Below are 24,145 nucleotides of genomic sequence, written 5' to 3'. Positions count from 1 at the left end.
ATTGGGACACTGATACTAAATGGGCTTTGGGGGAGCTCTCTGGGCTGTGGAATAGCATGTGCACCATGAAGCAAAGAGATTAAATGCCCATTGGGGTGGCTAAATCTGCTAGCCTCTTCTGTTGCAAAGAAAGGTAAATGTCCGATAGTCCAAGTGCTAAAAAAACCCAGATCTGGAACATGCCAAGACAGCAGTGTGAATATGAACCCTGCTTACTACAGATTTGGCCATGTCCTCGCTGCACCTGAGTGCAATGGTGGTAGCGGACGTGCCCCAATGTGAAAGCGGGGTCCTCACCTGTGTGCCTCGTTGTTTCAGACCAGCTGATTAGGAAAACCTTGGATCATATGGCAAGAAAGCCTTAAATTGAAGCATTTCCAGTGAGCGGCACTGGACTTTGTGGAGAGGTAAGTGAGCTAAAAATCTGCATTATATTTAAGTGGTATTCCCTCTACTAAGGAAGACAGACTTTCCATCTGTGCTTAAACCACTAATCCGGTGTGCTGATAAAATAATTCATTTTTGTAGCACCCTACAAAGGAAGTTCCTTTACTCTGTTTATCATTTTGTGTGTTCTGTTTATTGCTTTCTATGTACCTGATTACAAAATTGACTAAATTTGTGTTAAGAATCTATCACAGTTACTTTTAATTGCAATATTAACTGCTTTGTTTTGGCTTATTTCATAGGATTTAATTAATTATCTGAAGGAATTATAATAGAATGTGTTGGTCTTAACAGCATCTGTGTCTTCTTTATTTCTAAGATTGGATGGATCCTTGCTCATATGCTTACCAAAATGTTTGTGTAGGTGTTATATAAATGTATATCTATAATATGCATATGCTGTGGGCCACCTCAAAATATTTTATTGCTGCTGGCAGACAGAGCCAACAGCAGGCAATATGAGTATTTGCAAATTTGCATTGGCAAAGCTGCTCAAAACTAAATAACAAACAGATGATGTATGGGTTTTCAGGAAGCTGTGCCATTGTGTGTTAGGTGCCATGGAGACATCTCTTAATGGTAATACATCCGTGAACTTTTGCAATATGACCCTGGAGGAAAGTGTTGGCTACAAAGAATTCTCCTCTGCTAGGAGTTAGCTTCTACCTGAGACACACTCGGGGTGAAACTGCTGATGAAGATGATTCTTAGCTACCATGCTGTGATAAGTTAATTACAGAGGAACAGCCCGATGGATGCAGTTTGTCTTGGCTGCACTGCACAGATTTATAATGGGAAGAAAGGTGATGGTATCTTCCGAGCAGCACAGCTGAATTACTGCTATTCTCCTGCAGGCTAATATGGGAGCAAGTGCCTCCCTTTCAGTTTGTGTAAGTGAACTTATGTCTGGCTTTGTGAGTCTCTCTCATGTCTTCTCTTGTTTTCTGAGAAAGATGCTCTTCTTTTCTCAACCCAGCTGTTGTATCTGAGACATTTAGAGTAAAATATCATAGATATTTTTAAAATAGAGACTTTTTTAACACGTCACAACTTATACAGAAAAAAAATGTTTAAAATATGTTAATTTTTCTATACTTTTTCTTTTTTTGTAGTGATCATTAACTCTTTAGCATTAATATCATGTTCTAACCTTGCTTATTATGTACTGAAAGAGCAGAATAAGGTTTAGTTTTTTCAGTTTGTGCACATTTGCCATGGCAACAAGGCTGACCAGAAGCCAAGTCAACAGTGCCACAAGCCAGAACTTGAAGGTGTGCATTTTATAAGCTGCTTTTTCTGTAGCAATTCAGCTACGAATCTGTGAGAAAGTCTTTCCTTTTTCCTTTTGTAAACATAGTAATAAGAACATTTAAGAAGGTTTTGTAATGTGTTGGGATGGCACTATTAAAACATAAACATCAGAATCCTCCTTTAAAATGAAATGTGGATGTTTGTTTAAATCTTCCTGATGCAGAACAGATACCAGCATGTAAATCTGGATGTTCTGGGTTTAGAATTCTGCTTTCACCGTGCTGTGTAAAACTTTGAATAAATGAGTCCTTTCCTATGTAATAAAGCATGGCCTGCATGACAGAAAAATGAGAACAAAATACAGCATAGTGGATAATTCACATCACAGAATCATAGAATAGCTTGGGTTGGAAGGGACCTCAAGGATCATCAAGTTCCAACCCCTCTGCCACATGCATACAGGGATACCAATTTCCACACTTAATACTAGGCCAGGCTGCCCAGGTCCCCATCCAAACTCACCTTGAACACCTCCAGGGACTTCATAAGGCAAAATGCAGGGGGATGGGTATGAGGAAGGAAGGAGAGTAAGGGAGTGGGGGCGTTTTCCCCTTTGCTAGGTCTGATACTGGTTGACTTTTACTTGTATTTTGCTGGGAAATTCAGAGGTCAGTTTGTGGACAGAGAAGTGTGCTGATAGCAGGTGCCTGCAGCAAACTTTGGGTTTGGTTGGGTACTGCTACGAACACGATGTGTTTTCACACGTTAGATGGCTAAGAGTGTGTCAGCATATGTGCTGAGAATATGGATTTCCATTAGTTAGGATCTATGGAAAGTTGCATTTTTCGGATTTGATATGCTGAATGTAGGGGTTAAGTTTGTATTGCTTAGGAGCAAGAGATAAGGAGGGAAGGCGACAGTTGGTGCTTGAGGCTCCCTGGCTTTGTGTATTTTAGTAGCTGAGGTAATGCTGTGCCTGCATTACACAGGAACCCAGTTTCCAAAGCAGGTGGTTTGATTGCCAGGGAGGCTGGTGTAGTGTTGGCAATGCTCAGGAGTGTTCTCGTGGAACAGCTGACCTAAATAACGCACGTACCTCTCAGGGCTTCAGGTTAAGCTTGTGGCCACCCAGGTTTGAATACAGAAGCAATGGGAGGCTCGTGGAGCTCAGAACGACTGCTGCTGTGCCATGTTGCTCCTCTCGTCAGCAGGCTGTGGTGAAGGCCCCGTCAATAGGACCTCCCAAGAGACCTACAGCTACTACTCACAGCCCTCTATGTTTTAAGATTCCTTGGCTTGATCTCTTGCTGAACTGTAGCATTAGGTTGTGTCTATATGCAGTTATAGGCATGTCCATGTGGAAGCCACAATAAGCATTAGCTGAGCATCTGGCTCCATGGGCCTGAACAGCTCCTTGCTGCTGCTCTCCAGGGCTCTTCAAACACCATCTGTATCTGGATTTTTATGGTCAAAGTGTTTACAGGTCCTGTCTCAGCTCCAAAGAAGGAAGATATTAACAATCTAGAATGTTAGGAATGTGCATGGAGGTAAAACTTGAGCAAAGAGCCTCTACTGTGAGCTGGTGCAGTCTCACCTTGAGCACTGTGTGCTGCAATGTCAGAGGGATATAAGACTATTACAGAGCTTCCAAGTATCAGGAAAAAGTTTTGGACCGGAGGGTAGTGGGCATGGAAAAGGATTCCCAGAGCTGTGATCAGGGCCCCAGGCTGGCCAGAGATCAAGGGGCTTTTGGATGATGCTCTCAGAAATGGAGCTTGATTTTGGATGGTCCTTTGTGGAACCTCAGGAGTTGGACTCAGTGTTCCTTGTGGGTCCCATTCAGCTCTGGATATTCTATGATTCTAATGAGCACAATAATTGTAACTAAAATGCTAGCTCTTCAACCTTAAAATGGTGAAAATCAACTACCTCTTCTATCTTGCCTGTTTTAATTCCCCAGAAATCATTATCTTCTATTCAAGTCAGGCACACAACAAGTAAAGTCTCACCAGATCCACAGTTCAGCAGAGAAAGAGCGTTCGGTATACCTCTAGAGGCTCTCACAAAGAATGCAACACAGTGTGGAGTCCCCTTTCTTGTCACACAGATGGTAGAGTATCTAGAAGTATTTGGTAAGTTAATGTTTTGTCTTCTCTGCTCTCTTAGAACTGTTTTTTTGTTTTTTTTTGTTTTTTTGCATAAACTGTACATTTAAGCTGCAAATACTCAGCACTTCCGTCATCTTTGTCTATTACTGTGCTTTTTTAAAGAACTTTTTAAGATGCAGTTCTCACCACACAGGTATGATATACGACTGTTGCTTACTGCTTCATATTTCTTCTTGAGCAGGTCTGCAGCGTGTTGGTATATTTCGAATCAGTGGCTCAGTGAATAAAATCAAGGAACTGAAGCAGAAGTACAATCAGGGAGAAGAAGTAGACCTCATTAATCATGGAGATGTTGATTCCGTAGCCAGCCTTCTGAAACTGTTTCTAAATGAACTGCCAGTGGCTGTTCTTCCAGACAACGTCTGTGCTGGCATGCTAAAAACTTTCCAAGGTACAGAATAGACACTTCTAAGCCTCCTTCTCCGAAAAGTTCACTGCTTTACTAACTGCTTAGATACCATTTTTTAATGTAATCACCATAATATTACATTTATATATCTACTGCCTCACATCTCTCTTTCCAAAGCCAAATCTTCTCTATTTCACATTTCCTTGTACAGCAGCCTTTTTATTCCCTGTTCTCATGTAGTACTTTTTACCAGTTTTCTTACCATCTTCCTAGCAGTAGCGGGTGGCTTAGAGCAACGCTGTCTAGTTCCCTGTTCACGCTGATAGTTCTTAATGTTTAAAATAAAATAAAATTCTACTGTGGATGGTAGCTAATGCTTTCAGGCAGTTACAGCAAGTGCTTTTCAGTGATAACCAGTTAAAGTGATTGCGTACAAATAAGTGTGTTTTATGGGTTAGACTGCAGGTTGCTCTTGTTCAAACTTCATCTGCTAAATTCCAGATTATGTAAATATTTACAGGAAAAAAAAAACAAACAAAAACCAAACCAAAAATGATGACCAAAAAAGACCACAGAAAATCACTTTCATCAACTCTAAAAGATTGCTGAAACTGAAAGATCTTTCTGTTTCTACAAATTTTTGCAATCATCTTGCAAAAACCAGTGCAGTTTTGACTACCCTGAATAGTCTTACTGTTCTTTCTTTTTTTTTCCTCCTCCATTCCAACCCCTTTTCATTAATGCGTTGAGCAGCATGGATCTTAATTTTTATGGAATGTATTTGTTAGGGTTAGAATTGCCCTAAAGGATGAAATTTGCTCTACACAGTACTAAACCTACACAGATGTGTCTTGGAGATCTATGGCAAATTTGAGCATCAGCTGCCAGTTACTAAGCAGCACTGCCATTTCAGTTCTAATATCAGGAGACTTTATCACTCTAATTCTGAATTGCTGATCAAACAGAGAGATGATTTTGCCTTGTAACACTCCTTTGAAGAATGAGAATCAAGGAAGTGCCAAGTATCCACAATTTACTTTTTTTGAGCATCTCTTGTGTAACTACACTCATGTATTTATAGAGCAAAAATGTTTTGAGATGGAAAGCTACTAATTAGTCAGGAAATGGAGGTGAGTTGGGGCTGAAGGGGTACAATTTCTTACACCTCTTAATGAGAGGCGAACAGCATGTGTCAGATCTCTGCGGAAAATCAAGGCTGATAACCTTACATCCTTAAGGCAGCTTTAAGGATTCATGTACATGATTTCTGCCTGTTATCAGCTTTACTAAAAAAGCAACAAGTACTATCTTCTTCTGTCCTAGCAGGAAGAATAGCATAAACAGTGCATATAAAACTTGTTATCTGGGAAACCCATGAAAATAGTTACTAAAATTTAGTAACTATTAGTAGAAATTCTTCATTTAGAATACATACTAAGAGTAAAGCACAGGATAACTATTTTAAGGTCTCTGGTGAGATTGTTATTACCAGGAATATCTATGTAATAACTTTTTTTTTTTTTTTAATACAGAGCACAGGATCAACACAACAGAATGCATAAAGAATCTGAGACAGTTAATTAGCTGTCTTCCCAAAGCACATCAAAACCTTCTCCAGTTCCTATCTGCATTCCTGTTAAAGGTAGCAACGTACAGTGCAGTGAATTGCATGACTCTGGAAAATTTAGCCATTGTGTTTGGACCTGCTCTTTTCAAGTGAGTACTACACGATCACAGCTTAAAAAGATGATTTGTCATAACCATATATCCAATAGTAAGCACAGCATTTTGAAAGTTAAATGTCTATACAGAATATTATGGGCTAGTGTCTCTCCAAGATGCAAAAGTAATTCATTGTATCCTTTGTGGAGAGAGATTTGGATATATTGGTGCCACTAAACTGCATGTTGATACCTGAACAGTGGGCAGCTTTGCTTGCAAGCAGTAGGTGCTGAAGCTGCTGGAGGTGCATTTGAAATGGTAGAGGCCAGACACTAAACCAGATGCTAAAAAAGAAAGGTGGGAGAGCATATGTCAGGCCAGTCAAGGTGGTGAGAAGCAGCAGCCTGGAATGGTCTGACCGTGCTGGGTTTCCCAGAGAAACTGAAATCTTAGCGCTTCATCCTATCCTTCACACTGACACAGAAAAGTGATGAAGTGTTTATACTTGTATCAAAATTTGTAGACTTTTGTTTCAGTGGATCAGTCATTCCAGCTTAGTGTGAATTACAAGCTAATTGTCTATGTGCAAAATTTTGTTAACTATTAGCATTTTCTATACAGCAATAAAACCCTTGCGTTTTTTTCCCCCCACTTTTTAATGAGGCAAATCAAGGAAATTTTTAAAAAACACATTCAGCAAAACTGGTACCATGTATGTTAGAAAGTAATTACAGTCTTTGTTTTGGGGAACTGTGCTCAGCATTTTAAGGGTGTTCCATGTCTGTTTCTCTGCTTTGTGAGCTTAATACAGGGTGTAACAGCTTATAAACCTTGCAGGTGATAGTAATAAAAGGAACTTTAAAAAAAAAAAACAGCTGGAGAGACTTATCTAGCAGTGTGTAGTGTGAGGGGACTTATAGCATTCACTCTTGCAAGAATAGTCTTCACCATGGAGCCTACTCCATGAGGCTCCTGTGAAACAAGCAGCTGTACAACAAAACCCCTTGACATCTGTGTACTGAAAGTAGTTAATAAGTGTAGGCAAATGAGATTTGCTCCAAGTGTCTGGGCTAGTTGCATGATACTTAGAATAGGTAAAAAAGATTGATGCTAAAAAACCTTCATCAAAAATCCAGACCTCACCCCATGCTAAACTCAACAAGGACTGCACTGACTGTCACACTTCTGTCCTAAGGCACATTTGCCATCACATTTAGCTTGTGTGCATGTACTCATAATGTTTTATTACTCTTTTTTCCCAAATTATTTGAATGTATGTCCACAGATTTTTTAATCTCCGCAGAAGAACCAAGTGGGTTCCATTTTTAATTGATAAGCACTTCCAGTTTTCAAGCATCCTAGCCTATTTTGGGAGATCCTCAAGCTAGTTCCAATCATGCCTGTTTGTTTGGGTCTTTTTTAGAGTTCACTTACTGCTAAGCTAAATGTTTGTGGCAGTGATTTGTATGAGAAGCTTTAGAAATTATCAGCTTTGAGTTTTCCTGCCAGAGTGATTTATTGAGACAGCACAGCCACCATAAATAAAAGTATATCTACCCAATGAAAGTGAATGTTAATGCTTTTTACAGTCATTCTGATCTCACCAGCTCTGGGAGAGGTAAACCAGTAGGTCATTTTCTTTTTTGTGAAGTGTGTAGCTAGTGCTGTCCTTGAGAGATACTTTCTAGAACTGTGAAAAATCAACTTTCTGGTAATTGGGTGGGGAGGAGAGCCTTTCAACTGGCATTTTCTTTCAGTAAGATTGCTGTACTTCTTCCTGCTGAGTGGCCTGAGGCCTCCAAGATTCAGAACAAACTGCTGTATTTTCCTGTACAAAATTAATTTCTAGGTAGTCAAGCATGGCACAGGGAATAAAGCCATACATTACCATTAAGCCTCTCAAAGAAGGACTTTGCACGATTAGCTGCAACATCATTAAACGTTTGGCGCCTAGGATACGGACAAACAGGAAAGTGAGACATATTGAGTACTCCTTGCCACAGTTTGAATATAGTCCTGCTTCAGAACACATAGGTTGTAGAAAATACAATTTTAATTCTAGTCTACAGAAACATATACCCCATGCTATTGTTGGGAATAGCTTCCTGGATGTAACATTAACTGTGGTTGTGACATTAATTTGTTGCAGGTGTTAACTGTTCTTCATCCATACTGGCACTCTTCATTTTTGGTACAATAATGTCTTCTTGCTTTTATGTTGGGTTATTTATTAAACTGATCTACTTTAGTTTTTGATCTGTTGATATTCAAGCATAAATTCAATCTCTGATTATTACCTGTCTCAATCTGTTGACGGTTTTATTGTGGAGTCCTGTCATGTTCATAGTTCACTGTAGCAACTGGGCAAATCAATATGATGGGAAGATCAGCCTGATAGAAAGGCGCTATAAGAAAAGGGAAAAAGATTGCTTACCTGTATCAGAAGATTCCAGGTTCACAGGGGAAAGCTCCACTAGGGAGAGTTCTCCAGGAAGAAATTTTCCTCTGTGGCAGTCAGCCCTTAAATGGGGTCTAAGAGAGGTGTAGCCAGGCTCCATGCCTTCCAGTCACACAGCTGAATTGCCTTCACCTGTGCTCCCAGGGCTAACCGGGTCCTTTCCACAGGTACTCAATCAGCGCTTCAGGCCGTGACTCAACAGCTCCCATACACTTCACTAAAGTGATGGAGTTTGGTATTTCAGTAATTGGACCGTGGAGCAGTTACAGACTTTGGGACACAAAATTAGAATATAAAACTTGTTGCTAATTACACCTTACTAACCTAAACTGCGTATACTGAGCAGTTATTAAGTACATTATCTCGACATAGAAATTACATGCCTTAGCATAGGCGTTACGTTGGAAGACTAGTTACAAGAACACAGAAAACTTATTACCTTGAATTTTAAATGCTAAAAAAAATCACCATGTGAAAACTGGATATTAAATGTCACTTCTCTGTTCTTAATCTGTTGCAACACTTTATCTTAGCCCTGCTTATTTTGAATGTTTGACTGAAAACATCTTCATACTGGAGTTATTCTGCTATGATATTAGTAGCACATATACTTCCTGTCCCTGTTTGGTGTGATAGGACAAAAAGTGTCTATAAAAAAAGAAGGTATGTATCAGAAAAAATGGTAACTGAGTAAAACATTCTAATTTTACTTCAGTCTTCATAAACCAGCTTCTGGTCTTTTCATCCTGTGACACCATTCTCTTAGATTTTGAGCCTGGCATGTGTTTCTTGCTTTTTGAAACTTCAGCATTAAAATCTGCACAATGCAGCTGTCGTGTCCTCACCTCCTTGTATGTGAGGGAGCCAAAAACATAGCTCATAGGTCAAGAGTTATGCTGGTTACTCCCTAGATTTTCTTTGCTGAGACCCACTCTTCTTTCAGTTTCCACTGGTGAATTCTTTCTGCTCATCCTCTGAACTGTTCATTTCTATTGCTATTCATCCTTCTTGTGAGCTGTTTCACGTCCTGTTAGCCTGCACAAGTGCTGAGAAGAGAGAACGTTGCTTTTCTTTTATCAGAGATTTGACCTGTGTTACTTAGATTTCTGTGTGTACTTCGGTATGCCTCATCTTGCTAAAGAGATTTTTGCTAACCGCAGTTAGAAGTTCTTGGATGTGTGCGTAAGGATGCTAGCCAACTATCTGTTTGCGTCTATTCATTTTGACTCATTCTTTCTGTAAATTTACAGCACGTCTTACATGTAAGCTTCTGCCAGCAAGGAACTTTGGCACGTCTCCGGAACAAAACCAACTCAAATCGTGTATGAATTTTCTAGCTTGTGCTTTGTAGCAAAGCAACTTTGAAAGATTTAGGCTTTCTCAAGGAAAACATTAGTTGATTCCTGATGATCAAGTCTTATTTCTCATTTTTCGAGTTCTTTTGTGTTTCATTTATACTACAAATGAGTTTTTGAGCTGAAGTGCAGAATGTGCTCCAGTAGCTATGCCCTTCCTAGGAACATATTCCTGGTCAGTGCAGTGTGAACGCAGCTCCTCTATTGTCAGCCTGATGATTGGTTTCTGCTAGAAGCAGAAGTGTCTGAAGAGGCAGGAAGTGCTTGTTTTGCAGAACTAATTGAAACTGAATGTGGAATGTGGCTGCAGAGAAAACTAAAAATGTTCTTTCTATATTTGGAATCCTCATGTGTTGCCACCTGTGAATGTCTGCAGATATCTGATATTCAGAGTTAGCTGTAGGGTTGCTTTCTGAGTACAGCTTTGGTTTGTCCAAAGCTGACTTGAGAATGGAACACTCAGTAGTACTGTGCGAACGTGAGCCCCAGTAAATATGGAAAGAGCTGTTTGTCTTCATGGATGGCTTGTGGCGTTCTCCATGCTAACGAAGTAAAAAGTTGGTAAATTAGAGAACAAATGTTTAAGTTGATGAAAAAGAAGGCAGGGAACAGAAAAGATTCCTTGTAGCAACTGTGAATTGAGGGTATTAATGTTTGGGTAAATAGTCTATGGAGTTGCTATGTGCCCTGTTAACCAGCCTTAAAAAGAGGATTTTTCTTTTTATTTTGCTTTGTTTTTTGAGAAATTGACAAAGTTTTGAGAAAAAGAGGAATTCAAGAGGGGCAATTGTTAGCCAGTCCTGAAGAAAGAAGTGCTGATCAGGCAGCTTATCCAGTACATCTAAGTTATATCCGCCTGTAACTCTGTTTAAAACATTCTCCTTTAAAAGGAGCCCAACCTCTTACAGAAACAACAGTAGGTAAAAGTAAAACGTGAATGAAAGCACTTGAACTGGACCTGGTGCGTATATCTGTACTTCAGAATTGCAAATGAGTAATGAACGTACTGATTTGGCAAACAGAAGACTGGTGTGTGCATTTCTCTTCTTTATTCTCCAGAGTTTATGAATTTCTTGTTTAAATATTAATATCGTGCTGCGTAGAATTGAGTTGATGCAGCATAACTAGGGAAGCTGGATTAGGCAACAAATTTATGTGTAAATGTCCTCCGAGCCTCCAGATAGCTCACAATGGGAATACACAGTCCTTTCAGGGAATGAGATTACAATGCCACATAATGAATCCCCAGATTTAAATTAAATTATTCCAACTTAGTCTACTTGTGCAGATAGAACAAGTTAAACTACCGCTTATTTAATAATAATAAAAAATCCCATTATGGACAATCTATTATTGGAAGCACCTGGAAATTCTGCTACATGTGCCCAAAGTCTATGAAATTACAAATTATTATACTGAAACACTGTCTTACTTACAATTTTTTTTCCCCCACGGACTGTTCTCTTAATATTTCAGTCATCAAAATTCACCTTCAGAAGCTGAATCAGCAAAACAGCTCTTTAAGCCCTTGTGCCTTTGAGTAGTGGCAGATTTTTGAGGCTTTTTTTTTTTTTTTTTGTCCTCTTCGTCCTTGATTTTATGAACTTCACAGCTGAGAAACTGTCAGGTTCTAGCTATATTGTTGCACTGCATCAAAGATTCAGTGTGATGTGAGTAGCTGTAGCAAACTGAGACTCCATCACTGTGACCTCCAGCAAATGAAGATGATTCCTGTCCCAACAATCACGTATTAGGAAGAGGGCTGGAACACTTGTTTTATCCAGTTGTTCAACAGGCTGCATTCTGAATTGTTTGGGGTATTAGGGGTGCTCCCTGCATGACTTATCACTAGCCCTGATCTCAGAGCTCTGAAACTTGATCTATCTGTTCTTCCCTTAGGATTCCTGTCAGTCCCTTGGCTTGTGAAGAACAAAGGCTTTACAATGGCCTCCTGCTGTATTTGCTTCAGCACTATGAGATGCTTTTTGTTGATGTGAGCCCTTGTTTCTCACCAAGACAAGCAGATGGCCTCCAGGTAAAAAAGTTACGTGAACTGATTCAGCAAGGAATCAAATGTGCTTCATTGAGTTGTAAGCTACAAATGGAAATGATTTACTTTGTATGTAGTTTAAGTACTGACCACAGCTACTTACGAGTACTGTGAGTACTTATTCATCATATGCATAAGCTAGAGGGGAAACAGAAGTTAAAATTCTGATTTTTGAAAAAAATGCAAATGTAATAGAATAAGAACAGAGTCAAGAATAGAATTCCAACATTTTCCATTTTAAATATCTTAATGCAGAACTTTGTTAGATCAAAGCCACTGAATTTTTCCTCTGCTGGAACTCTTTATATTGTGTTGCTATACTTTGGTGAGTCAGGGGAGCAAATACAGAAGAGTGAAACCCATTTCATCTTTCTATATGGGTGACATGTTCTTCTTGAAAAGAATGTTAGTACTTTGATTTCTTGTTGGCCACATTTGTCAAAAATCTCCTGGTGGAAGAACCTTGATAGACTACTGTTGCTTTAGGGGGAAGGTCAATATAAGTTTTGTTTTCAGTTTATGAGGTCACATATCATTACTGCTTAATTTGAAATTGATTTTTTTAGAAAATGACTGGAGGGGCATGTAGTCTCATACTACACCATGAAGTTACCACAAATCCTTGCAAGTCATGCCTAGATGATTGGAAGGGTAACAGATCATGTTGATATTATTAAATAGATTTAAATTGTATGTAATTGAAGCTCACGAGTCTCACATTTGTGACTCCTTATTTTTGGCTTCTTTCTTAATTTTCTGCATTAAGGAAAAATCAGCAGACTTTTATAATGCTAAGTCACAGTTCATATGTAGTGCATGTTCTATGTCTGCAAGGAGAATATTGGGACTGTCATTCTTCTTGGAACACCTCTCTATAAAAAAAAATCCTGAAAAATTCTGTATAATCATAGGTACAGAGAACAGAAGACACCAGTGCAAGGACATTTATGAAATGATTCCAAATCTAAAACCCTAGTCGATTCACATAGATAGCATCGAAGCACACACTTCTATCTCCTGTCATACACTCTATGTCACTGCTATCCTTGAGAATCCCTGAAACGTGTACTCAAATGAGTGTGCAAGACCATCCAAGTGTATATGCTTCTACTCACAATAACTATGTATTTTTACAGTAGCAAGAGGAAATTGGAAATGTTTTGGAAAAGCCAAGAGACTTGGCATTCTATTTCAATGACTGTTTTAGAAGGAACTTCACTCCCTGTAATTCTGCAGAATGTCACAATCTGTCTAGGCTTGTGGTGATGTGGGAAAGAAGTATTGTGAAAAAAATCCTTTCAAGTTCTTTAATAAAAGCCCAGATGAAGCATAGCCATGAGGCACTCTCCTGCTCTGAGGTAAGCTTATGAAAGAAATCCCATCTGTGGTGAGAAGGGAATTCAGAATTCTGTGGTTGATCTTGCTTTTGTAATTTCTGGCAGGAAATCCAGCATATTGGATAGGTACTCTTCATCTTTCATAATATAACAATTGCTAAAAGTCCACCAAATGAGAAACATGAAAGTTAGGTTTACAAAGTAAACACAATCAACGTGCGTGAACTAGTTCCAGCAAAGCAAGCAAAAAGTGAAATGGCAAACCTGGCTCAGATCCTTCGTTGCTTCCTGGAAATGAAACTTGCTTTTATTGGCAGTTTCTCCTGAAGTAACTTGAAGCAGTTACATTGATGTTTGCATTTTCAACTATTTAATTTGAAGGATCTTTTTATTGTTGTTGGGGTGTGCTTTTCGTAGAAGATTACTCCATAGAAGCTAATTAAATTATAAATCAAACCTTGCGAGTAGTGATTTGTCATATACTTTGTCATCATCATCTCCAAATCTTATATTCTGGATTAAGAAATGACTGTATTATATATTTATTTATTTATTTATTTATTTATTTTGCATGGAGTTTTAGAGTGCTTTTTCATATTTCATCTCTGTGCTGAAGAATGGCAGATAAATCCTTCCTGAACTAAGCAAACAGAAGCACGACTTTTTGGGTGTGTGCATACCACTGCATCCCATCCTTCAGTTAATTAGAAGAAAAGCTAAAACCCTGAGGAAATAACTCTAATTTATTGTTTTATCTTCTTCCTATGACCTTTACGTATGCTTTCCTTTTTATCAGCAAGGCTGCAGAGACTATGTAGTTATTCTCTGCAATAGTGGAGCTCTACTGAAAGGGGATTGCAGAGAGCTATTGCTGGGAGAGCGGAGCTAAACACTCTTCCAGTCCTTCAGAAAGACCACAGACACCTCAAAGTGGATTTCTGAAACTATAGAATGTGGTTTGAGTTGGTCGGCTTACTGCAGCTAAATATTTTATGGAGTCTTTATCTATTTCACTTACGGTTTTATTGAGACGGCTCTTTGTGGTTTAGGGAGTTTTGTTAGTATCAGGTTTTTAGCATTTTTCAAAGAGGGTTGTGGATGTTTCCACATTAACCGATTTGTTTTTTAAAAAAAAAAAAGTCGGTGCTTTACTTTCGTTTGAATTTGATATAAAAAAGATTTGCAGTCTTCCAAGTGGACTGCCCTCAATTTCAAGGACAACTCATAATTTAAATGATGTTTTCCTTTGCTAATCCCATGATAATGCTTTTGAAATTAGTTGAAACCTTTCAAAAACAAAACAAATGTGATCTTATGATTTAGTAAACTCAAGCTTCCAGGTTAGACTAAAGCATCCTGTCAGTGTAATTTTTCATGGATAGAGTCTCATAGTTCCGATTCACATTTGTGGGTTTAGCATTTTTTCCGAACTTTAAACTGATACAGATCCTGATTATTTTCTTTCACGTAAGGTCTTTGCATTGCAAAGATAACTTTTAGTTGAGTTTAGATGTGAACACAGCGAGTCCTGTGTGTAGCACTTGAACTGCCAAGAGATTTGTCAATGCTTCCGTAGGGCTTGCTGTTATGTTATAGAAAGATTTCTTTATATCACTTCCCATTCCACAAGAAAAGTATTTTTCCTGACCTTTGTAAATTTTGTGAAAGCTTGGGCTTATTAAACATTAAGTTCTAAGTTGTGTTTGGGAGCTGTCCAAACCAGAAGACTGGATTAAAAATGCTGCACATTGAGAATCAGAGTGGGACTTGGATCTCCACAAAAATTATGGGTAATATATTGTGAATTTTTTTTTTTTTCTTCTTCTGGATAAACAAAGAAAAATATTTTACTGACTGCAAGCATAAGGATTTGATAAAGAGCACTGTATTAGGCAGTTGTGACTTAAAAAGACTTACAAACTGGAGGTGGCTGGAATATTCATCACTCATTCTAGGTCTTCAATGGCAGAGCCTTCCCATTGAGAGGTGAAGAGCAGAGAGGATATGGTGATGTATGATGTTATTTCTGAGCCGTGCCTATGTTCTTCAGTAGACCCGCCTTTGTGGTGGAGGTCTGTAAGTCTGAAGTGACAAATGTGTCTGGTCTCTGTTTTTAGCAAACTGCAAGCTGCGGAGTGAATGTGACACATTTAACATTTGCTCTAGCATTGTTGGGGCTTTCTCCTGCCTTCCTGTATGAGTGCTGTCACACTTAAATCCTTTCTGTGACTTAGTGGGTTTTGCCACTACCTCCACTACCTCCCTGCTCCCTGTGACACCTAGACAAAGTTACTTTTATTTTTCTTTGGCTGGTGAAAGTTGTGCTAGGAGAGAATAGGGGCAGGAGAAGGTGTGTTCTGTAGGCTTCGAAGCACACTCTCAGCTGTGCTTTACTTCAGCAAGTGACTTGAACATGAAGAGGGAAGCCGGTTACGTCGATGTCCTGATTCTTTAATGCGATGAATAATTCAAAAATAGCGCTCAAGTGATTGCACAAGCTGATGACATTGATCGCCATCAGCCATTCAATAATGGCATAAAGAATGTGAGTGGGGAAAGTCTTTTTAAAACTGATTGCTGACAGATGCCTTTCCTGAACTGGAAAAATGCTGTGAGGTGATATGCTGTACAGAAACAAACTAAGCAGTAGTGGAAATTCACCTTTGTTACCTCTCAGTCTGTGAGGTAACAGTCAGTCAGTTTTCAATTTTGCTGTGAACAGAGCATCTTGAAAGCTCCTACCACAGCCAGACTTGCAGACCGTATGTTGATTACAGATTGAAGAGTCTTATTTGCAATTCACAAAGGAGAGAAATATCTGATGTGTTTAGAGTGGCAGGTGGTTGTGTTGCTTATTAAGGCCAGCTACAACACAGGGAAGAGACTCAATTAGTATAGTGAACATGTTAGGATAACACAAAGTTCTACTTTCAGAGGACTATGTGGCCTTCCTCTGATGTTTATTAAAATTTACTGCATCTAAACGGAAGACTTGTGGCTCAGAGATCTATCTCAAGTTTGCAGCAGCATTTTCTTCCACTTGGTGTCAGCATTGTTCTCCCTGGCTCCTGAGCTGTATTTGCTTTGAACATAACCCTTTAATACGTTCTGAGCACCTATCTTAAAAGTACGTATTAAATTTCTATTTTTGTAACATATCAGCAGACCATCCTGTTCCTTCCTCAGATAATTGCCGATGTCAGAGAAGCATGAAGGAAGGGTATGAACTCACCTCCAAATCGCTGTGAAATGCAATTCTTTTTCATTTTATGTTCATGTCACCTTATTTAACTTGGCAAGACTACCAATAATGTCTGTTATTGCTTTTGTATTCATTTTCTTTGGTGAACACGAGCACTTGATTTGTTCCATATATTCTGATGATCAGGGCGTTTTGAGAAAACATCAGAAGTGAAGTTTTCTTCACTTCTGGAAACTCCTCCCTTGGGAAATGAAAAGTATTTTTATTGAAAGACTTGTGATATGAACGCATCAAAACATTTCAGTCTTTTACTCGATTTTTTTTTTCCTGTTATTGTAGCAAAAAAAATTTGACATTTCTTTTAAACTTTTCGTGGCTTTTCAGTTTATATTAGGATAGGGTTGGGAAAGGGAAATGTTTTCAGAGAAGCAGATGAAATGTAAAATAAAAACTTTAAAATATCCACTGTTAGGAATGGAAAAAAAGATCCTGTTTTTCATTTTTCTGTAGTTTTCATGGAAAGTTGGGCTTTCTGCTATGCAGTAGTGAATTTAATAGATGTTTTCTGAATGCAGTGCTCCCTCCCATCCGACCCAAATTCTTAGACCACTTTTTTCTTCTTTAGTGAGTTTCTCATCTACCCTAGCAAGTATGCAAACATGCTGAAGTACTTAACATCACTTTGCCAGAAGAATATGCCAGCACTTATCACAGTTGCAAGAAGAAAAGCTTGGCTGAATCTTGAAAGCGTATTAGTGTGCTAATAGATTAATGCAGTTTCACTCCCAACTTATTTGGATTTTTGCTGTAGAGCAGTCTCTGTGGTATTTAATTTCTTTCCTTCAAGTGAAAAGGAAATGTGTATTCACGAGTCAGCACTGCTATTAAATAGTTTCCACAGCTATCAAACTAAAGACTGGGTAACTTCTTATTTCACTATGAAAAAAGAAAGAGGTAGAATGTGCTTATAAGGAGAACACAAATGCAGCTGAACTGAAAATATGAAAAACCAGGTGAAATATGTGGCTCAAATGCATGCTACTCCTGTTTCCCAGAGGTCAAGGTTAGAAAAGTTTAGTTGGAGTTGTCCTGATTCACTGATACATCTTCATTTTCTTGGGGGAAAAAAAAAATTGGAAAAGATTTATGGAAAAAGGAAAGAGGAAGAGGGAAAAAATAGTGGGAACTAGCTGTAGGAATGTTTTAGAAAAATGGATGTTTCAGAAAGCTATAGTAAGAACAACACACAATCCTATATGCTTTTTTCTAGATTCATTTCTAGTCTTTTCAAAGCCACTTTTAATTTAAACAAATGTTACAGCACTTTGGCTTTGCCCACGTGAGTTGACTTGCATGGGTATGGCAGTTTATATTCTTGAAGCCACGGTCCTATCAACAACCTTTTTTCTGACCTTTGAATTTTCACTGTCCAGCCCCTTTAATTTGATGTAGCTCTATTCCCACAGAGCCACAGATGAGCATACCTTTCCTTACTGGATAGACTCCTTAATACTGTATGCCTTACTCTGTTCTCACAAGTGGCACAAATGTGCTGTGGGATGACTGTATTAAAGGGTGCTGGTCAGTAATGCATTTTTTTGGTAAATTGTAGAACAGTTAAATACTTGATGAGGGGCTGCTGCAGCACGAGGCAGCACTGCTTCCAGTATGTGACTGGAGCTTTACCGGGAGTTGCTGGTGTCACTGGCTGTAGACAAAAGCAGAGCTAGGAGCTCAGGTTTCAGTTAATTTTGGAGAGCCCTCTGCCAGCATCCAGGTTCTGGGAGCTTGGTTTTGCCCCTCCGTCATGGAACCAGGCCAAGCCAGGCTGAACTGTGACAGAGCTGATATATGTAAGTTAAGTATTGGGGGTCCAAGTAGAGGAGAACAAATGGTATGCAAGATTCTTTAGGATTTTGGTTTTTTCCCCCATTTTTATACACTGAATTAAGAAATCTATTACCATTACAAAAAACAAAAACAAAAACAAACAAACAAACAAAAAAGTTGGGGAAAAAAGAACCCTTTACGTACATTTACGTTTATGTGATGGCTTTAGGATTTTCAAAAAGTTGTGCTGAAGATCAAGGGAGCAAGGGAAGAAATTGCAACTTAGTACTTTCTCTGATATTATTTCAGTTGTTAGCTTTTTAATGCTTTTTTCAAACATCAGAATTGTGTGGATAGCTTTCACAGAGCCACAGAGTATCCCAAGTTGGAAGGGGATCAAATCCAACTCGTGATACTTTGAACTACCTAATCTTTTTTACCATTATATAGGAGAGGGCTATGCCACAATAATAAACAGTGAGCTGAGTTTATGCAGCACACTGTAACTCAAAGCCATACGCTACTTCTAAAAATGTTTGTCTTTTGCATATTTTCACTAGGAAAGTATAGCAAGCAATCTACCACTTCATTGCAAGGAATGATGGATGAACAAAGTATTTCCTTGGCTACTTTACTTTTCTTTCAACTCTTCCTTTCATGTCCTTGAAGTTTCATCTAAGCAAATTCTTAGCTGTTTTACTAACCATATTCCATAATTCTTTCCATGTTTAAACAGAATGCTGGCTGGTGGGTGGACAAAAGGGGAAGCAAAAGATAAAACTGCGTTCAAGGTTAATATTAAATGGGGTATAGAACAATGCAGACAACCTGTAGCTGCATAATTATGTTTTGCAATCAACAGGGACAGATCATGTAAGAAGTTGAGCAACTCGTGAAAGCTGCTGCTGCTGGAACACCAAGCTGGTATGTTCTAGATAATCAGTAAGCTCTGTGTTCCTTTCTTTTTGACTGCCCTGGCTAATTTGGGTGTTACAGAGAAAATAGTCTTCTATTTCTGTAAGTTGTAGAATAAAAATGCTCCTAGCAAATTTGCAATTGCAGGCAGGCTTGTGAGCTAAAACAAAATTTCTGTCTGGATATGTGTGCAGTGAGTTACTGGCATCAGCGCTGCTGACTTCTTTTCCCATGTTGCTTATTCCTTATATGGATTTGGTAGCAATGTCACTGTGAATTCTAACCAGAGAGAGCACAAGCAGATGAAATCTAAATCTAGATCCATGTCAATGTCAATCCTTGTAAAACTTTGCTTCTAGTATATATTGCAAAACCATATCCATGTAATTGTCATTCTTTATGAAGCTAAATTAAAAGAAAAAATATCAAAATCTCTATGTATAGAAGAGGACAGCATTTTTTTTTTTTTTATATTGTTATGAAGCTGTCTCTACTGGGAAGCTTGGCATTTCTTCAGGCACTCTGGATAAGGAAAGAAATTCTTCAAAACAGGATATGATAATTTCAGTGAACAGACAGGTCAGCTCTTAAGAATACTGAGGGGAAATTATAGTTCTCTTCAGTTCGACTTCTTCCTACTCAGCAGATTCTGCAATATATATTGTTCCCTCTTTGGAATCCTTACATAACATGGGTTTTCTTTTTTTAATCAAAGTTGACTTTGGAGTTGAAGGGCTGCTGCTGTCCCTGTATGGTCTTCAGTATGGCTTTTCTATTAGTTGAAAGGAAGAAAAAAGAATTGCAGTGGAAAAGAGAAGAATAAATTACTTCTTCAGTATCAACTCATTAATAATCAAATGAAGCTGGGAGTTGTGTCCCTATCTCACCCTTCTGCAGCTCTTCCATTCGTAGAAAAATAATAGTTTTGGAAACTGCTACATGATCCTTATATATACACAGGTCACTCTGAAAGTAGTGCCTCCTATTTATTTCCATGGAAATTACAGCAGATACAAAGAGCGCAATGACATTATGTGAGACAGAAAATGGTCAGCTACAAAGAACTCTCTTCAACATAACCACCACCAGCAGCTATGCATTTTCACCGGCTATGAACAAGAGCCTGCATGCCGTGCTCGTACAAACTTGCACCAGTGGATGTGACCCACTGTCACCACTGCTGAAACGCAGCTGAAACGCAGCACCCACCGCCTCTCTGTGCTCACATCCACTGCTTGGTGTTCAGAAATGTTCAGCAAACGTCAGTGAATGTCTGTTGGTGCCACTTCTGCATGGAGCCACCCCTTTGCTTCATTTGCACTTCCATGTCAGATGCCATTCCGTCAGACTGCCCCTCTGCTGCTATTTGTCACACAGCAACAAAATATAATAGAATCTTAGCAGAAACGTGCAACCTCTACTGCCATACCACCAACATTTGCCTCTGACGTCACGAGCCGACATAATAAAATAGAAGACATTACTTTTGGAGTAGCTCTCGTATATTTTTTCTCCCCTCCTCTTCCAACAGTTTTCTTGAAAGTGTCTGCCAGTGCCTGCAGCTTATTCTTTCCCTGCTTTTTCAACACTTCAAGACATGCTTGCAATGAGAAACACTTCAAGGATTCAAGTCGAAGTGTCAAGTTCAATGCCGTTGTTGAAGAGCACCAATACTTAAGCTCGTTGTTTACTACAGGCCTCTCTTGCTTTACTTCTGAAAACATTGAATACCGACTGCAACCTTGAAAAGGAGCAGGACACAACTGGTGCGCCCTATAATCTATTCAAAGCCTCTTATACTGTAACATTTCTGTTTCTTTGAAATACAAAGCCACAGATCTGTATTTTGGTTTCTAATTTTTGGTGGATTGTGTTTCTGGGAATTGCCAAACAATTTACACTGAGGTGGTTTTTTTTTTGTTTTTTTTTTTTTGTTTTTTTTTTGAGAAACTGTAATTGCTGTCTTTAGTTTTGTTCTCCTTTTCTTCTCTTGGTAGTATATAAGGCTTTCGTTTTATGTTTGTATTATCAACGCATTGCTTGAGAATGTGTTTACTTGAGTAGTTCTGGATAGCAAATTACCAACGGAAATACTACATGCTATAATGCTGTTGTTATATACAATGTATACTATGTTTATATTCTATGCTAATTATACTATTCCCTTTACAATATAGTTCCCCTAAGGCCAGTGAAATCACATAGTTCAGAACTATTAGGACATCCTAAGCAGTCTGAAGGTTCTGAATGAGTAGGTCAGCTCCTGAAAGTCATTTTCATGGGAGACCCACTGGAAAACCATTTTGGAAAACCATTGGCAGCTGCTAATGCCTGGGAAATGGGTTATATGATACGTATGACAGAGTTTAAAGAGCCAAGCAAAGCATTTTGATTACGAAAAGGGAAGGAAACTGCCCCTAGGAATACTGAGGCGCTCGAGGTAGGAAGCCTTTCCAGTTTTCCAAATGTTTGTCATAGTTCTGACTGTAATTCTTTTCTCACGAAGAGAGGTGGATTGGTTGGAAAGGTGTTTGTCTGTAGTTTGCCTGCTATTATCAAAAACGACTTGTGTTTTTTCTACCCGTACATCGCTTTGGAAGCAATTCCTTTGGAGTTGTCATGTATTAAGCATTATATTAGTAATTGCAGTGAATTGTTAATTTGTAACACTTTGAAAACTAAGTAAAACCACCTCTAGGTGATTTTACTTTTTTCCCCCTGCTATTATCCCTACTAGTGTTGCTTCTACACATACGTAACGGTACTATACTGATACAACCTATCTGACTAAATGAAATAATGCTTCCTTTTCAGCATTCAGAGCGCAGCCCTTAATCAGCCTGTATTTCTAAACCTAATCCTCGAGTTAGGAACAAGTATTTTTCAGTTTGATTGTTTATCTTCATGAGCAACAGATTTGTTTCTCGTATAACGGTATTGCTAAATGAATAATGCTGTACTGGATGTTTTACGGGGCTGTCACTGTGATTATGGAAACTGTTAAAAACACGGAAGTGAATTACTGCTTGTGGTACACCAGCATGCAGCACTGATCTGTAACAATAACTTAGTTACTTGAATATTGGCAAGAATGCCGATGGCTGTAGTTACCTAAGCATGGCGTGAAAGTAGCAAAAGGATAGGAATTTTGGGAAAACAAGTAATGTCTGCATCCGGCTGAGCATGCTAGTCAGATCAGGCTTATAAGATGCTTGATACTTTTCTACTTTTCACAATTGCAGGAGAGAAAACAATTGTTTTACTACTTGCATGCATAGTAGTTTTTTATGACACTTTCAGCTAGTTTAGTTTTACTAACCTATTAAATTGTACTAGCAGATAGAGTTAAAAGGAACTCCAAGGCACGTATTCAGAGGTTCGTGTTCTCAAAACTTGGAGAAATAATTTCCCTCTTCCTGATCTTCTGTGCAGGAACTCTTGCACGTGGGATAGCGGATTGGGTTTCCCCAGGATTAATGCCAGAATTAACTGAAACCCCAGAGATGCAGATCGATCACTGCTTCTGAAGCTGCCCTTCTGATTTACTCTGTTCTCTAATCCACTGTCTTCTGTTGTGATAATGCTGATCCTAAAGCAGAATATGAGCTTGAAAGTGCTGTAGTTTAAAATTACAATTGAGATAGTGGATGTATTTCTGTTGCATACATAGTGTTCAAAACTAATAGGCTTTGTTTTTTACTTTTCCTTTCTTTCTTTTTTTTTTCCACCTGCTACATTAAGATAATTCAGCAGAAACATTTAATTAGTTCTTATATTTTACTCCAATGCTGCTGTTGTCTATGGGGCAGTAGAAATAAGTTGTTTTATACAGTTTATACTATCTGTGGTATTAGGTCTGCAGAATTTAATGAAATGCAAAGCTGTCTTGCGATCAAGCTTCTCATTTTTTTTTCCCTACATCTTAGGAAATACTTGAGCAGGTGAGTTCAAATGCAGAGTTGAATAGTTAAACATCTTATTTGGGAAATGATCAGGCTGAATGACCTGGTAAAGAAAAGTCCTGAGTTTGATGAATGAAAAATATACCTTTTAAGAGAACTTCAGCTTGCTTAAGTAGTTTTATGTTAAGTGCATTTCTAAACTGCTTGTGATAGCACATCTAACATGTGTGAATGTAAACGTGAAGGTCAAGATTCTACATAGCCCTTCTTGTCATTGTTAATGAAGAATTTCCAGGGTTGTGTCATAGTTTCATGATTTTTGTCCCTGTTTTTCCACATCATGAGATCGTGTGGTGCACTGGGAGTTAAGGTGTTAACGCTGCGGATCTGTGGATTGTTCATAGTTCCTGGTATACCTGTCTCAGAAGAGAAGGAGAACTACACATCCCAGAGGACTGTTCACTGTTCTGTTTCCATTTTCCATTGAGAGGTTAAAGATAAAACTGTTCACAGGTCAAGACGTCCCCTTTTCCCTTCCTGCTCGACTCCGCGGTGCGTGGTCCCCAGCCATCTCACCTTCAGCATTATACTAAGGCCTTTGGTTTTGGACACTCTCTCATTTTATTTGAATTATTAGCTTCAATTCCTATTATGTTGTACTGTATCGCCTGCTGTAGGGGGCCTGCTTTGCTGGGGGCTGGACTTGATGGTCTCTAGTGGTCCCTTCAGGCTTCCACAATTCTGTGACTCTGTACTGTGTTATCTTGCATTCTGATAGTTTATATTTAGTAAATTAGCTTTCCTCCTCAGATTGTTGCTGCTGTTTTGTTCTTAGGCCCATCTCCTTACCCTTTCTCCTTTTCCCCTTTTCCCGGGGCGTGGATCCGTGGGTCCCCCTGCCTCATTAGTCACGGAACTGGGTCGAACCAGCCCATAAACCGTCTACAATGAGTACAATAAATGCTTTCATGCACTGCAAGTTTGCAGAGATAAGCTCTGGAGCAAATGCCAGCGTTAAGCTACATGCAAACAAACCCACAACCCCCCAAACCTGAAATATTTGTGCCTCATAGTGACAACAGAAAATGATGTGTCCATGGCAAAGACAAAACTGGATCTTTCTCAAAATGCCTAGATCCTTCCTCTCAGATGCCACAGTTCCGAAACACTTCTCTATCCTAAGCAAACAGCTAGGAGGCATGAAAATAATCCCAAATAT

At 38.8% G+C, this 24,145-nt stretch overlaps 1 protein-coding gene across 6 annotated transcripts in view; it reads left to right on the top strand.

The window, feature by feature from the left end:
- Positions 1-23,735, top strand: part of LOC104911921 (protein FAM13A-like) — a 30,313-nt gene extending 6,578 nt beyond the window's left edge. Inside the window, exons 4-13 of one of the 6 annotated variants that reach the window (XR_014884887.1) lie at positions 319-407; positions 980-1,337; positions 3,659-3,830; positions 4,048-4,257; positions 5,748-5,931; positions 11,590-11,725; positions 12,880-13,098; positions 15,033-15,149; positions 18,972-19,033; positions 19,740-23,735. Coding sequence is in view for 4 of the 6 variants with exons in the window: in XM_085229995.1 (XP_085086121.1) it covers positions 1,308-1,337; positions 3,659-3,830; positions 4,048-4,257; positions 5,748-5,931; positions 11,590-11,725; positions 12,880-13,098; positions 18,972-18,986 (966 nt within the window). In the remaining 2 variants the exon portion in view is untranslated. Of the gene's footprint in view, positions 1-318; positions 408-979; positions 1,338-3,658; positions 3,831-4,047; positions 4,258-5,747; positions 5,932-11,589; positions 11,726-12,876; positions 13,099-15,032; positions 19,034-19,739 lie in introns of those variants that run through there. The other 5 variants (XR_014884886.1, XM_085229995.1, XM_085229997.1 and 2 more) reach the window with 5 other exon arrangements.
- Positions 23,736-24,145: the final 410 nt, after the last annotated feature.

Source organism: Meleagris gallopavo, chromosome 8 (assembly GCF_905368555.1).
Source record: "Meleagris gallopavo chromosome 8, MGAL_WU_HG_1.1, whole genome shotgun sequence".
Taxonomy (NCBI): domain Eukaryota; kingdom Metazoa; phylum Chordata; class Aves; order Galliformes; family Phasianidae; genus Meleagris; species Meleagris gallopavo.
Note: the sequence above shows the minus strand (reverse complement) of the source record. Positions and strands in the feature narration are given on the sequence as shown.